This window comes from Eublepharis macularius, chromosome 8 (assembly GCF_028583425.1).
Source record: "Eublepharis macularius isolate TG4126 chromosome 8, MPM_Emac_v1.0, whole genome shotgun sequence".
Lineage (NCBI taxonomy): Eukaryota > Metazoa > Chordata > Lepidosauria > Squamata > Eublepharidae > Eublepharis > Eublepharis macularius.
In genome coordinates this window covers 36,396,631-36,413,524 of record NC_072797.1, presented here as the reverse complement: position 1 = coordinate 36,413,524, position 16,894 = coordinate 36,396,631, and the positions used below count along the sequence as shown (strand labels likewise).

Here is a 16,894-nt window from a genome sequence, read left to right as displayed (position 1 = left end):
TCATTCTTCCGAAGCCCTTTGTCAGCAGCCAATAAGAGCTCAGCCCGCGCAGGTTTGGGAAAGGAGGGAAGCGACAGCGGAGGTTGGTCGGTAAGGTGTACGGAGAAAAAGGAGGTCGGTTGTCATAGTAACAGCGGGGCAGCCGGGCGGGTGGCCAATGGGATGGTGTTGCCTCAGAGATTCTACTTTACTTATTATCAGTTAAATTTTATTCTCTGTCATGTTTGAAACCACCCAAAGCGGTTTCCAAAACTTAAAGTGGAAACCGCCATAAAGGAAAGCAGCGCTCGGCATAAAATCTGCATGAAACAGTCTACAGTCTTTGACCTGTCATGTGAGAAGTCTAATAAGGCAACTATAAGACTGTAGAGAAGGGGGTGTTAAAAGGTATAGCAAAAGATTGTCTGGCGTACAAATTTGGCCGAGGTTGGCACCAGACGTAGAGACTGGCGAAGCGTCCCTCGCGCAAATTTTATGGCAGTCGACCTTTCCAGTCCCTATTTAACCCCGACCAATAACATTTTAATTGTGTAATGATTACGTCTCTCTTTGTCTTGCTTTTTCGGGCTATTGCACTGCAGACACGCTGCTTTAATCTATATAATCTAGAAAATTGAAGAGCAAGATTCGGGTCCAGTAGCACCTTAAAGACCGGCTTGGCTCCTCACCTGAAACTTTCTGAAAATTGAAGAGAGGGAGCAGAAATCCTTTACCAGAATTCTTAATATTACTGCACCTAACTACAGTTCTCAGTATTTGGTGATAGATTGGGCAACGCTGTAATCGTTAAACTAGTTCAGAATCTTTTCTTTTTTTAAAAAGCTACTATATCAATATCACCACAGTGATCCATTTTATGTCAGTTTCAGTGTCTTGAGACCTAGTAGTTGAAGATCAATGGTGTAGAGTGCTAATGGGAAGAGGAGGCTGGAGGAATTGGTGCCAGTACTGTACCTGAGGGCTTGTTTTTATAAATGTCTCCAGCTCCACAGGGCTACTCCCATTTACTTGAGATCATAGTGGATCAATTTAAATAAAAGTCTGATTTAAAACAATTGGTTATTAATTTGTTTAAATCAAAAATGTTCATGTATGCTTAGATGTTTTCTGAATAACTGGTGCTTTAGCAATAAAACATACTGTTTCAAAATTTAAGAGCTCTTAAGCAGCTTCAGAAGGCATGCTGTACCTTGCTTAAACACTGAATGTTTTCACTATTTTAGAAAATGATGTACTATACACTAAACTGTTCAACAACAATACCCATGGCCTTGAATAGGTTTCTCTGCAGCTATAACATTTTGTAGATAGATGCTGGTTGGAATTAATGTTAGAACATATTACTCCCACCCCTACCCTCACCCCCCCCAGTGTTCCTTTCTGTTCTGGTATGCTCCTTATCTGTTCTGGTATGCATGCCTTATAACCCTGCAAAAAAACATCTCAAGGGCTGTCGGTTATTACTGGTAAGGTCATTACTATTTCTATGAGATGGTAAGTAAATATATATATGTTCTTTGATTGATATGTCATGTCATAAACATTTAGAACTCTAGTTGCAGAGATCAGACAGTTCATAGGCATAAAACAGGAGTAAATGGTCACCTAATTGTATCAGTGGATGATGCCTGGGGTGACTTTCTAGTCCTTGGTCCCAAGTATTAAGCCATAATAATAACTACATGAACTATTGTGCTGTATAATGATTGATGGAGTTGCTTCATAAATTGTTCATTGTATCATAAACTCAGTTTTAAGAGGGCATCCAAACTTTGATTTAAAAATCCTAAATTTTTATTCGTCCCCGTTGCTACTGACAGCCTAGTTAACAGCTAGTTTTCGTACAGGATAGTAAGTCAGGAACACTGCCATCCCCCTCAAATGGGCTACTGACAAGTCCCTAGTACACCACTGATACACTGCACCTCTGGGTTGGGTTTATAATGATGGGAGCTAGGTGGAACCCCTCAAGGGGCTGGATACATCTCACAGATTACCAGTTGCAGAACCTGTGGAGGCACACAGGGTGGTTACTGTACTGTGTTTTTCATAAATACATGTAGAAGAAAGAGTATTTGTATAGGTTTAGTTTTTTACACCATACTATAGAATTTTTAAAAGCTGCACCTGCTAAAGTTCCCTTGCACCTGATTGCACATGTACTCTCTCTGCTATTGGATTTGGTCACCTTGGTTATTGAGCTATTTTCTGACACAAGTTTTGTGATCATAACAATTATCTGGCGAGAAGAAATTCCCCATTTGAGAAAGATTCATGTTTGAATTTCTGTCTTTCATTCAGCTTCTAAAAGTATGGAATGCATGTTAGGGACAAGCAAGGGTAGCAGTCCAGGGTCCCATCTCAGCTATGTGATGATCAAAGGTGGAATCCAATGTAATTGTTTGTACATTGTTACTGTGTTCAATGGAATCAGACTTTACACTCCTTATGCAGTCTGGGATATTAAACCCATTGCCAATGGTGGAAAAAAACCTTTTTTCTTATGTCGCATCTTTCACTGTCTCCACTCTTTTAACCTCTGGACCAGACTGATGCTGTATATGGATTGTTTTTGCTAAGGGTGCCTGATTTATGATTTAAACATGATACTGGCAGTCAAAAACTTACCCGTGTGATGCATGGACCCACCATTTCATTTGAAGTTTTTCTTTAATTGTAACATGTGCAGTGTTACATTAGCATGCCAAAGTTTCGTAACTCAAGTGGGCTACATTGTGCACATATTGGGATAACATGGCTCATGTGAAATGAGAGTTTAGGCACCTGTAACGTTTGCATGGCAGAGTTCTTGCCTCTTGGCATCACATTTAAATGAAGCCTAGTGCTCAGAGCTTTCATCCAGCCACATCACAGAACTATGCTGTGTTATTCCAATTTGTCACAGTCTTCAAAACTGCCAAATCTAAAAATTAATTGATTAATTAATGGCCTGTTTCATGGCATTTAGTGTCTATAATCAGCTTTATATTAAAGGATAAACACAAAAATATTATTTCACAATTTATCTGGAAATAATGAATTTCAGTTTTAAACTAGATCACAATTTCTATTTGTGGATGTTTAATACTAGTTACAATATTGTAGCAGTTTGAAACCGGAACATTCCTGAAATTGGTAATAGAGGTTAAGCTTCATTTTTTAAATTAATCTCTGTTGATTTGTAACTAGTGATGGGTAGACTCTCCAAGTTCAATTCACAATGCAGGCAGCAATTATTAGTCTGGAGGGAGTTCAACCGTCATCAGTTATAAATCAGCAGAGATTAATAGAAAGTTGAGCTTAATCTCTATTACTAATTTTAGGAAATTGGAGAACATTTAGGAGGGGAGTGTTTTTTCCCTCTAGAGATTTATAAATCTGCTAATGATTTCTGGGCTTCATAAGTCCCCAAGCCCCATACCTGTAGCAGCAGTTGCTGTGGGTCTTTCTCTGTTGGCTCTTGGAATGAATGATACTATAGCAGCAACCGAGGCCCCAGAGAGACTAGCTGGCCACCTGTCAGCAATGCTGATTCTGTGACTCACTACAAACTTAGGCAGATCATGAGCGGGAGGACAGGAAGAGATGAGCCAATGCTCAGTTCTCATGGCCTTTTCTTATGTGCCCAGGGTATACCAATTGCAACTTTGGAATCGAATCAAGAAGGAATTTTACTCTGGGCCAGATTGGCTAGGGATCTTGGAAGGGTTTTTTGCCTTTATTTGGGCATTGAGGTCACCAGGGACTGGGGGTGATTGGGTATCTGTGAATTGTCTGAATTGTGCAAGGGGTTGGACTAGAGGACCCTTGGGATCCTAGCTAGCTCTGTGATTTTATGACCCTGGAACATCCACATGTCCAAAGGTTCCTGGTGCCTGGCATGCTGTCATTCCAGCTTTTCAAAAGATTGGTGGAGAGGAAGACCAATAGAAAGGCAAGTGTGTGGGGAAGAATTCTTATCAGGCTATGATTAAAATCCAAATTGCGGAAGAATTCATAGGGTTGTGTTATCTTATATTGAAGGTTGAGGTTTGTGCTCTGAATCAAGCAGTTATAAACTTGCTTAGTGACTATTTGCAGCCTGTTGAGTGATTGTTTCTTTAATTAATAAATAGGCCTATGTTGGTCATCAACCATGCAATTCTAAACAGAGTTACAGTCTTCTAAGTCCGTTGAACTCAATGGGCTTAGAATAGTATAACTCTGTTTAAGATCACATGCACATTTCAGGCCCAAACAACAGAAATAAAAGAGCTGTAATCTAGAATTTTAAAACTTTTCCCTTGGAGCAGAAGCCGCTTCTCCCTCTGAAGAACTTTTCCAAAGACCATAGTAATAATGTTCCATTTCATACAAGAGACTGTTGCTGGAAGGGAAAATTGTCAACAATAAAGGGAAAAACCCTTCAAAGCATCCTCAGGCCTGGAATACTTTGAGATATCATTTTCCTACACATTCCTGATTCTCAGCATTTTTTCTAAGAAGTATTTACACATTTGTAGTCTTATCTGTCTAGGGAGATACCTTTTTCCCCTTAGAAACATCAAAGTTACTTAATCAAGAATCCAGAAGCTTCACTGAAAGAAAAAAATAGCAATATAATTAATTTTGTGTCTAAGGGATGGGCAGTGTAGTATAGATTTTCTTTCCTGTTGTATATTTTAAAAAATGTAGTACACATGCTTTACACTTATAGTCACTAAAGTCACCCCATAAACCCGGGAATGGTCATCCTTTTAAAGTTTTCTTTCCAGCCTATGTAGAATTGTACTGTTTGCCGGTCAAAAATTAAACTTATTAATTTTTTGTAATTTCACATACAAGTATCAATATATAGCTAATATTTATTTACAGGGTGTGAAATTTGCCATGTCTCTATCCCAGCAAGATCTGAATTTAGAGGATGCCAAAGAACAACTCTTAGAAGAGTGTGAAGGGATATGGAAGCAAGTGGAAGAGGTAATTTGTGATCTTTCAGAGATGGTTACTGTTATGACAGCTACATATATTTCAGTTTTGGAAGAATAGTAAATGACTGTGTGATTTGTACTCTTTTTTCCTTTTTAATCAAGTGCCAGAACAAATTAACATTTCAAGAAATAGAAACTGTTCCAGCTACTGATCCCAAGGTAAGACTAGAGTTTCAGAACCTCAGTGAAAAAGCTTTCTGTGCCACACTGAATAAATTTCCAAGCTAGTTTGCTACACATTTATATATTTATTTTAATGTATAGCCTGCTCCATCCCAAACTTGTTAACAATGCTTAACATGTTTTGAATTGTGACCAATTGTGTCAGGAAAAAAGCAGAAGAGAAGCTTCAACTCCAGCCAGCTAAGCTTTGATCACTAAAGATAAGAATGTTTCTAAAAGATGGTATTATGATTCTTACTAGAATAATAACCAAAGAAAAAATTGTGCAAGTGGATTATTTGTCATAACTCATGGTTGATAGCAGCCTGAAACTCTTCTGGGCAGTGCCTGTTGCAGTACAAGCTTTTCCCCTGCATTACAGTAACTGAGTTTAATGGAACTGCCCAGCTCCATCTCTCCTGCCTCATGTAATTTTTTACAGAATAAAATCTTAGGCCTGAGCTGATGGAAACAGGAAGATCGTTGCCCTAAACTGTTAGGTAGTGAATAGTGTTCTGGATTCCACATAAAACATCTGCTTTACTTACCCACTACAAATCCTTTGCCAGCACAAATTTCCTCTATAATCCTTAGAATCATCTACTAGGCCTTTGGTTGTGCCTGCCCTGAAAAAGTACTGTATAAGGACTCATCAAAGTGCAGGCATTGCAGAACAAATGGTTGCTGTTCTCCTAGCACAAGGGACAGTTTTCTTGCCTCACTCATGCCAGTTTGGTTTAGTGGTTAAGAGTGATGGGACTCTAATCTGGAGAACCGGGTTTGATTCCCCACTCTGGGTTTGATTCCCCACTCTTCTCCCTGAAGCCGGCTGGGTGACCTTGGGTCAGACACAGCTTCTAGGGGCTCTCTCAGCCCCACTCACCTCACAGGGTGACTGTTGTGGGGATGATAATAATAACATACTTTGTAAACAGCTCTGAGTTGGTTTTAAGTTGTCCTGAAGGGTGGTATATAAATCAAATATTTTTATTCTGATGCTGCTCTGCAGCAGAGCATAAGGTTGGATTTAAGATGAGTATTGGAGGAGGTGGTGGTTGTGGATGATTACGAGGCTAAATTTCTGCCATTTCTTGCTTTGGATAGTTGGCTTGTAACTCTTTAAAATCAGATTGTAGTAAAACATATTTTAAGAGTACATTTAAATATTTCTAATATTTCACAGCTGTCTTTGTTACTGCACCGAATGAAGGCTCTAACTGCAGAGTTCAACCAGTGGCAAAAAAGAACACCAGAAAGTAAGATTTTTCACTGGAATACTTCTTACAGAACTCTTAAACCCAAACCTTAAATGATCAAAATGGCTGTGTTTTGACAGAGCTGTAACAGTGTATAATCATTGTGGTAATTATAGATGTTACAGTCCATATCCATCTCTTCCTTTTTTTGTATTTTGAGACCTTATCCCCTGTATTCCCTGCCATCTGAGCAAATGAGTGCTGTCACTCTTTGTTTCTTAATCCCTATTGAAATGTATTCTTCCAAAAATGATATTTAAAATAAAATCTGAAAAGTACAGTAATCCTAGACATGAAATTTTATGAGAAAAGATAGACATGTTGATTAGAAATTTGCAAGAACTGAAGTTTTGTACTTAAAGTGGGTTGGATCCTGTAGATCCATTCTGCTGATGGCACCAGCCTTTTATGGATCCTTTTCTGCCAACATAAGAGTATCTTGTGCTAGTGAAGTCTCCTTGCTCTGAAAAGAGTACTGTCACTAGCAGAATGGATCTGTGGATCTAAACCAATATCATGAACACATCTCATAGGTCTATACAGGGGTCATTTCCTAGAAACAGAACTGCAGGAACTCATTAGCATAACTCATTAGCGTATCTCATTAGCATATGCCACACCCGCTGACATCACCGGAAGTGTGTCAAAAGGCAACATCCACCCCTCAGTCCCTTTTCTGCAAAAATCTCCAGGTATTTCCTTAAAGCAGAATGAACCTAAAGCAACTGACCCTCCTCTGGAGAGCCAGCCCTGATTGTACCCACGCACTCACTCTCACAAGTCACAAATGAAAATAAAGCAACAGAGCAGAAGCAGCTTACGTTCCTTTGGAGCCCAGCACCACTCGGCTTGCACTCATTTTCTCTCCCCACCCCCTCACAAGTCACAAATGAAAGTAAAGCAGCCGAGCAGAATGAATCCAAGCAGCTTACGTTCCTTTGGAGCCGAGCACCACGCGGCTTGCACTAGGAGGAAAAGGAATCACGTGGGCAGGGCCAAAACCCACGTGACCTCTTTTCAGATCTACCGGAACGCCGTTCCTGTGCATTCCGCCTCCAAATGAGCCCTGGGTCTATAACTTCAGTTAGCTTTAGTATCACTTTGCAGGGCAGTAACTCTGGGTAAATTTGTACAAGTAAATACTACATTTATTGTGGCCTTGGCAATATCTAACTGTCAGACAGTGGCTTACTAAAAGTTGCAATCCAGACTATCTCTTGCAATTAGACATGAGTCCATTGATTTCAAAAGATTTTACTGAATATAAACAACCCTTATAGTCCACTAACCAAGATGCAATATCTTGGCTGGTACATGAGTATTGTTACGAATGACAGGCAAAGGTTAAGGTACAGAATAGCATAACCCTGCAGGCCCCATCCTCCCCCCATAGTTCTCAAAACAAACGGCTTGAAGCTGAGAAAGTGAAAGTTTCCCAAGGCTGGAAAGGTTGTAGTCATAACATTCCGCTTCTTTAAGATAACTGCTACTGGACTGCTTGTCACCTGCAAAAGAAGCACTTAAAATACTGACAGGATTAAAATGGAGTCTCTTTGGTTAGATCACACAAGAAACATAGTCAGACCTGACACTAACTTTGTTTAGAGTGCATTCCCTATTTGTATTCTGTGGCTGAATCATATCGCTGATCCTCAGCATTGGTTATCATCTTCAAAATTTAATATTACAGATTTAAGATGTACATGTAAATATGTTTGTGAGGGACCGCAGCTCAGTCGTAAATTTTGCACTCTAGAGGTCCCAGGTTCAATCCTTGGCATTTCCAGTTACAAGGATCAGGTAGTAGGTGGCTGAATGAACTCTACCTGAGACTTTGTAGAGTGTTGCCAGTCATATTTGACAATGCTGACCTTGATAGACAAATAATCTGAGATGGTATAAAGCAGCTTTGTATGTCCAAATAGCATACCCAAATATTTTCCTATTCACTGTCTGTCTTCTGTGCAGTCCCACATGGGACTGCACACACGCAGGCCTGCCAATGTGGCCAGGTTTTAAAGCTAAAATCCGGTAAGGGTGCTTGCCTACCGAGGGCGCATACACAGCGTTTCCTGCTGAACACGCCACTGGGAGGTGGCGCCCCCTCCACCCTCAGTTCATTCTTCGCCCCTGGCTAGGAAGGCTCACGCTTTTTTGTCCACTTCATTCTAAAAGTGAAAATGGCTGATAAAGCTTTATTTAAACGGTGTTCTATCTGTGCTACTAAAATGACCAGAACAGATGGCCATTCTGTCTGCTTGGAGTGCTTAGGGGAAGCGCATAATGTAGACCTGCAAACATTGCTGCAAATTCACCCCGAAATCACAGGCTAAAAGGGCCACTAGGCTGAAGGCACTCCTCTAGGAGAAAGCTGAGAGAGCTTCTGACATTCCGAAGACTTCTTTCCCTTCAGCTGGTAGTGGAGACTGGATGGTGTTACCGGAACTGGTCTCCTTGCAATAAAATGGTTTGTGGGGAAATTAGCTAGCAAGGAGAATGGCTATGCAAGAGGCCAGTAACTGCAGGGATCTGTCACCAGTTTCTACCAGGTCCCTTCCCAAGACAGCAAACGAGGCTGGTTCTTAAGGTCCAACAATAACTTTTATTAAGAGCAAAATGACATGCACATACACACAGAATTACGGGGTAAAGAGTAGCTTGCGGAAGAAGAGAGTAGCTTCGAATGCCAGCATCCTTGGCTAGGAGAGCGAGAGGCTTGGGCAAACCTCAAGGGAACAGCTGTATTGTTCTTTCCCAGGAACTTTCCCAGGAACAACTGTATATACTTATGAATGTCATTTGATTAGCTCCTCAGTCAAGGACAGGAGATCTCATCACGGAAGAAGGGAAAGGAATGTGTTAATTGGGGATGACTCTGTGAGACCTTTGTTATACTGGGCACCTTTGGGGCTGGAAGGATAGTAAATCCAATCGCCTCTCAATCACTCCGCTTTCCTGTGCAGCATTCCAAGCATGCCGTGTTCTCCTGGGTGGGACTCAACAACTGATAGAGGCTTTCTAGTGGCAATACAGCAGCCATTTTAACTCCAGAGACCTGAACATCTTTAATATCACAAGCAGCCATATATAAAACTGCTATTAAAATGGCGGTGGCCGGGCTGACCGCTTACAATGGTTCCACAAGTGCAAATGTCGACCTCAACAATCGCGTCCCCCGCTCGGAGTTGGTGACCCTTGAGCCAGTTGGCTGTCTCAGTTCGGATGGCCTCAGATCTGTCTCCTGCTCGACACCGACCGCTTGAGACCCAAAACCTCACTGAGGTTCCTTGGATCCGACATCTACCTGCTAAGTCACCTTCAAGATCGGAGCCAGTGCCGGTTTCAATAACAAAGTCGAAAAAGAAGCGCCTAGAGTCGACTTCTACCAGACTGCCATTGGATCCTAAGGGCGTGACTTTGAAGCAGACGGAACCGAAGTGCTCGGACCCGAAGGACCATGCTCTCAGATAAGGTCTACACCTGGTCTAAGTAGTTGAACCTCCGAAGAAGAAAGCTAAGACTAAATCAAAGCATGTAGAGAGGCATGCTGAACAGCTTGTTATTGACAAACCTTGGACCCCTTCTCTTCACTCCAGGTCCCCCTTATACATTTCCGCTAAGGATGGCAAAATAGAAGCAGCATTTACTGCTGAGCTACCCTGGATGGGTGCATATGATGACAGACAACCTTGTTGCGCACATGAGTGCAGAGATTGGCCACAGCACACCTCTCAGCCTAGAAAAGGGCTGGAGTTGGGGAGATCCTATAGGAGCCAATCTGTGACATCGACCTTGGAAGAGTTAGACAGTCAAAGGGAACTGGGGATGCAGTACGAAACCCCCCATCCATCTGCTTCTTACCATACCTATGAACATGAGAGAGAAGTCCCAGTCCTGCTTCTGATCCATCATTGGACGAGGCTGTTATGAGAACAGGCCAAATTTCTCCCAAAGAAGACTACCGTTTTTATACAGAACAGATGGTCAGGATGGCTCGGTCCCTTGACGTCGAAATATCTGCTGTGGAAACCAAAGGACAAAGTACTTCAATACCTCTTCACAGGAACTGCAACTAATATAGCTTTTCCTATCATCAAAGGTTTTGTGGAGTTTATTAACTCCATCTGTGAGAAGCCAGCCTTGGCTCATGCCACCACCAAGAAATCCAAAGGGTTGTATAAGATCAGGGAGGACATTTGCCCATTTCTATTTAGTCACCCCCCACTGTCCATCTTGGTGACTGAAGAAATGCAAGCCAAGCAGCGACAGGGCTCCCATACCTCTCCTGCTGACAAGGAGAGCAGGAAGTTGGACACCCTGGACAGGACATTGTATTCCTCATCTGCCTTGAACATTAAAATTGCAAATGATAGTGCCATTTTGGGGGCCTATCAAGCCATATGTCCACCTTCATGGAGAAACTGCCGGAGTTCCAGAGAATACTCGCTAAGGTCATACTAGAAGAAGCCCTTAAGTTGTCCAAGCAACAGATTAATGCAGGACGGAACTCTGTTGACACATCTGCCAGAAGAAAGATGGGGGTGTCAGACCCATCTTGGATCTTACAGGACTAAACAAGTTTATACAGGATGGTAACATATGGTACTACAGTTATTCCCTTTTGATACCTAGTTTGCAGTCCTGGATTTGAAGGGCTCATACTTTCATACTGCCATCCATCCAGCATACAGAAGGTTCTTAAGCTTCACATGTAAGGGCAGAGTCTTCCAATACCAGGTACTACCCTTTGACCTGTCTGCAGCCCCTAAGGTTTTTACAAAGTGCATGTCTGTTGTAGTGGCACATCTAAGGAAACGGGGATGCTCTATTTATCCCTGTTTTGATGATTGGTTGGTTTCAGCTCCTTCCAGTGAGCTGTTGGAACAGCACGTGGGCTTCATTATTACTACCTGTAAGAAATTAGGTATACTGGTCAACTTTTAAAAGTTTGTACTTATACCCTCTCGTAGAGTGCAGTTTATAGGAGCAATATGAGACAGCACATTGGATAAGGGCTTCCTGCCTCTGGAAAGGGCAAATAGAATCAAGGACCTAGTGAGACAATTTACCAAATGTAGATTCCAGTCAGTATTGTCTATTCGGACCCTACTAGGCCTGATGGTCTCCACTACCTCAGTCATGCCTATGGCGAGACTCCACATGCGTAAATAACAATTGTGGATTTTAGACATTCACAGTTTTAAGGTACAAGGACAGGACAAGAAATACACTATTCCTAGGGCGATTCTCAGAGATCTTGCGTGGTAGAATAATGACGACCATCTATTTAAGGGTGTAGAATTTGGGTCTCCACTGATAGAAGTGACTATAACTACTGATGCTTTAACAGTAGGCTGGGGTACTCGGTGTGGCTCTCTTAAGCCTTATGGTATATGGTCTAGAGATGAACGGGAATTGCACAGTGTCTTAGAACTGAGAGCGATTCGTTATGCCCTTATCGCTTTTTCAGATACCTTGAAGCGAAAGAGGGCCCAGGTTCTGACCAACAATTCCACCGCTATGTTTTATTTAAATAAGTAGGGAGGCAGTATTATGTGAAGAGACTATTCTCATCTGGGACTGGGCTCTGGAGAGATAAATTACCCTCCAAGCAGTACACATCCCAGGGACTGCAAATGTAGTAGCAGAGAAGCTGAACAGACTGCACATGGAGAACCCTAAGTGGACATTAGACGACATATCTGGAACAAGTATTTCAGGAATGGGGACATCCCAAGATAGATATGTTCGCGAGGGAATGTAATCAGAAAGCACCGAGATTTTGCTCAAGGGGAGGTGTGGGCAAAAACTCCCTAGGAGATGCTTTTCAGTTGACTTAGAGAGGAAACTTCTTTTACACTTTCCCCCTATTCCCTTGATTGCCAGAACCGTCAGCAAAATACAGAGAGACAGCTCCGATATAATCCTAATCCTGGGCCTTACTGGCCCAGACAATCCTGGTTCCAGCATGTACTGCATCTCTCCAAAGGTTCGTTGTCAGTCTTCAGTGCAGTCCCACATTGGGACTGTGCAGGTGCAGGTCAGCCGTCGGAAAGATTTTTCAAGCTCTCAGATGCTAGAGGGTACTCCTCCACAGCAACTCACCTGTGCAGAGTGTTCCTGCAGAACAACGGTGTTGCTGGGCGAAGCGACCCTTCTTCCCTCAGTTCCTTTCTTGCCACCATTGAGAAAGGTTCTTTCTGTCTCTCTCACTCTCTTTCGCCCTTCCGGTTCTCTCCATTTCTCTGTCTTTTGTTGAGATCCTGATGTCTACAACATCTCAAAAAGCCTTATTCAAAAAATGCACTCGATGTGGGATGAAAATGCTGTGCTCGGACGAGCATGAGCTTTGCCTCAGTGAGGGCCATAATGTGGGAGCCTGCCAACACTGTAAGCAATTTACCCCCAAGGCCAGAAACGATTTGGCTGTACGTTTAAAAGCGGTGCTATGGGAATTATCCCTTATGGCCTCCGACAAGCCAACTATGTCCTGATCAGCCAAGCAGGATCCAAAGTTGTGCTCCAAGCACAACCCTCCCAGTACACTGGATCCGAACCAGAACCGTCCCTTGGTTCCAATGCCCAAGCTGACATCGGACCCCATCGGTTCCATCCAAGGGTGCGTGGTCAAAGTCAGAATCAAAGAAGCACCACTCATCCTCCCATGAGGATTGAACCACATCAGAACCCCAGCAAAAAAATGCAAGGCTAAGACAAAGCATCTTTGGAAGTCAGCATCAAAACCCTCGTACCATCACCACCATTCCTCGTCTTCTGCTCCGTCACTTGTCATTGAGGAAGAGATTCTTCAGCCACCAGCGACCCCATCGCCACTGCTTACCCACGCTCCTGCTGCACAGGGAGGAGGAGAGCATGAGCCCTACTGGGGAGATCCACCAATCTTTCTTGCCGGATCCAATCTTGGCTTCATGCTCGCCGTCAACGTTGGGCGCAATCCCTTTAGAACTGACAGCTTCCTCATCCTCGGCATGGAACTTGCCTTCGGCTGCTCAAACTCTGTTCCCTGCGTTTCAAAACACACCTTTCCAACAGATCCCGAATTGGCAGGATTTCCTCGCATGGCTACAGTCTGCGCTGCTCTTTGCCCCGTCAGTTCCACCTTCCGTTCCAACAGGCACAGCACCGACTCTGCTGCTCCCGGATCCCATTGTCTCAACTTCCAGCTCATCTCAGTTCCATGGTCATTCCCCTGACTTGTCTGAATACTCTGACGAAGGAGAGGATGCAGCTTCTCACCGTTTCAAGGTGGTGACGGACACTGCCGGCGCCAGGGTTTCTGGCGCCCACAGCGAACCCCCGACGCGTGCGCAATGACATCATTGCGTGCGCTGTGCAGCACAAGCCACCTGCAGATGGCTGGGGCAGCGGGAGGAGGCTGCTCCGGGCTCCGCATGCCATGCGCTGTGCAGTGCAAGCCGCCTGCAGATGGCTGGGGCAGCAAGAGGAGGCTGCTCCAGGCTCCGCACGCTGTGCGCTGTGCAGCGCAAGCCGCCTGCAGATGGCTGGGGCAGCGGGAGGAGGCTGCTCTGGGCTCCGCACGCCACCCCAGCAGCAGTTTGCGGCTGCTGTGCCCGGTTGGGGGCATGTGGCGGCAGTGGCGGCGGCACAGGGCTGGCTGGCTGCAGCAGCTGCGGGCCAGCCATGCCAGCTCTGCGGCGCGCGCCTCCACCCCGATACCCCCTCCGGCACCTCTCCAGGGTCCTCGCGCCTGAGGCCACCGCCTACTTGGCCTCTATGGGCGCGCCGGCCCTGGTGACAGATTCAGTGTCGGATCCATCCCCAGAGGAGGCAGTAGGGGACACTACATTTGTCTCCACAAATGAAGATTCTTGCCTATTTTCCAAACAAATGCTCCGGATGGTGCATACTCTGGACCTGGATGTGACCTCTGCCTCTCCGAAACCCAAGAGAAAATTGCTCCAAGCACTTCATTCCAACTCTCCAGCCTCAGTGGCATTTCCACTGGTGGAAGATCGCCCTTGCAGTTTGGGACAAACCAGCTTCATCCCCTGCTACATCGCGTAAGATTGAAAACACCTGCAAGCTGCAGCAGAAGGATTGCACTTTCCTGTTCACACATCCACATCCTTCATCCCTCGTCACTGAGGAAATGCAGTCTAGACACTGCTATGTTTCTCACTCATCTCCAGTGGATAAGGAGGGACGTAAGCTAGATGCTCTTGGATGCAAGATATATTCCTCTGCAGCACTAGAGTTCCAAATCATGAACTATCAGGACATCATGGGGTCATACAACCTGTTCCTGTGGAATTATCGAATTATTCCCATCAGAAAGAAGGGCGCTCATTAAAGCGCTTCAAGAGGAGGCCATGAGGCTTGCCAAACAGCAGATGTCTGCGGGCAAACATGCCTCAGACTGCTCAGCCAGGGCAATGGCCTCAGCTATAGTCCTTCGCTGCCACTCCTGGTTACGTTCTACAGCTCTTCTCCAGGAGAAATGTAACAAAATTGAGGACTTCCCTTTTGAAGGGTCATCACTGTTCTCCAAGCATACTGATGAATCTCTTCAGCAAATGCAGAAAAATCAACTGACATCATGGTGTTGGCCCCCAACACCAGCAACAACAACAGTACGCTTTCAAGCAATGCTACCAGGGTCACCAGTCTTAGCAGCACCACTCGAGTACTTGTATCAGCCCTACCAATTCTACCAACATAAGCTGTATTCCAACTACCCTCGTGGAAGCACTAAATGATCCAGCAAGTCCAGGTAGCCTCAACCGAGTTCCCCGGAAGCCAGGTCAGATTCAAAACTTCTGTTTTGACTAACCGCCCAACAATCCTGATTGTTTAGGGACAGGCTGGCCTCTTTTGCGGATTGTTGCGCATTAATCTCTACTGATTCCTGGGTCCTCCAGATTGTGCATTCTGGTTACCGTTTGCGTTTCACAAAGTTACCACAGTTGTCATTACTCTGCAACGCTTCTATGTGCCCGGTGGAAGCTCTTTCACCCGTTATCAAAGAGCTCTTGGCAAAAGGGGCTATCTAGAGCATCCTACTTGAGGACTCTCCCTGGGATTTTTTTCTCCAGATACTTTCTGGTAGAAAAGAAGGACGGGGGATTCCGCCCCTACACTGGACCTCCGTCAACTTAATTTGTTCATTAAAGTTGAAAAATTTAGAATGCTAACCCTCTCCAGTGTCTTACAATACCTAAAACCCAATAACTGGTTCGCAGTCATTGACCGCTTATTTCCACATCACAATACACTGCAACCACAGAAAATACCTTAGATTTTATTTCCAAGGGGAGATATTTCGGTATTCAGTCCTCCCTTTCGGTCTCTCTTCTGCCCCCGAGTATTTACAAAATGCATGGCAGTTGTGGTCACGTATTTAAGGTCCCAGGGATGACTGGATGACTGGCTGCTGGTTGCCCTCTCCAAGAGGCGCCTCCAGGAGCACATAGCGATTACTGTCCGAAATACGTCCCATCTGGGCTTGATAATGAATTGGGAAAGATCTACACTAGTCCCCACTCAAGACACAATTTATCGGAGCTAGATTACACTCCACAGTTGGGAGGTCATTCCTATCATTGGATCGGATACAGTCCCTCCAGCATCTGGTCACCCAATTCAAGAATAACTGCTTCCATCTAGATATGGGCACACACCAAAAAAAAAGAACCACATGATTCGTGGTTCATCGCGTTCCACTAACCATGAACTTCCACAAACTTTTCCTAGTTCACGAATCGGTTCGTAGTTCATGGCATTTCAAACACCTGACGCCAGCTGCTGAAGCCAGCACGGGTGTTTGAAACCGACAGCCCCCTTCTCCTGTCACCCGGAAGCGGCAGGAGAAGGCTGTCGGTTTCAAAACACCCCACACAGCCTTCATCTGATTGGGTGAAGTGTGCATGGGGTGTTTGAAACAGATAGCCCCCTTCTCCTGCCACTTTCACACACACCGTGCCGGGCTCAGCGGATCGGTTGAACCTAGTGCAGGGTGTGTGGAAATGCCAGCCCCCTTCTGCCGCTCGCAGGAACCATGAATTGGCCCAGTTCGTGTTTTTTTTTTTTTGCTTCATATTGTGATTCATGCCCACCTCTACTTCCAACTAGCTAAATTAATTCAGAAGCTCCTAGGTTTGATGGCATCCACTACCAGTGTAGCACTTTTCGCCCGCCTCCATATGAGGCCACTCCAAAACTGGTTTATCTGACACTTCGACCCCTTCAGAGACCGTCAGGGAAAGAAGCTTTCCCTCCCGAGAGCAATAATCAGATCTCTTGATTGGTGGTCCTTGGAGACTAACCTCCGGGGAATGCTATTTTGGTATCCAAACACCAAAACTGCCATCACCACAGATGTTGCCCTTTTGCGGTGGGGTGCGCACTGCGGCTACTTGTCTGTACAGGGGACATGGTCTCACTCTGAACTCTCTATGCACATTAATGTTCTGGAACTGAGGGCAATTATGTACTCCCGTTGTTACAGTCAGGCGGGTCCATTAGTGT

The 16,894-nt window shown here is 44.5% G+C and overlaps 1 protein-coding gene across 2 annotated transcripts in view; it reads left to right on the top strand.

Annotated features, from left to right (window-relative positions):
• The first annotated feature begins 44 nt into the window (after positions 1-44).
• The window catches only part of CENPK (centromere protein K), a 34,206-nt gene continuing 17,356 nt past the window's right edge, over positions 45-16,894 (top strand). Inside the window, exons 1-4 of one of the 2 annotated variants that reach the window (XM_054986935.1) lie at positions 45-114; positions 4,855-4,959; positions 5,073-5,129; positions 6,316-6,388. In XM_054986935.1, the coding sequence (XP_054842910.1) occupies positions 4,870-4,959; positions 5,073-5,129; positions 6,316-6,388 (220 nt within the window). In that variant the 5' untranslated portion in view covers positions 45-114; positions 4,855-4,869. The remainder of the gene's footprint in view (positions 115-4,854; positions 4,960-5,072; positions 5,130-6,315; positions 6,389-16,894) is intronic. The other variant, XM_054986936.1, reaches the window with a different exon arrangement.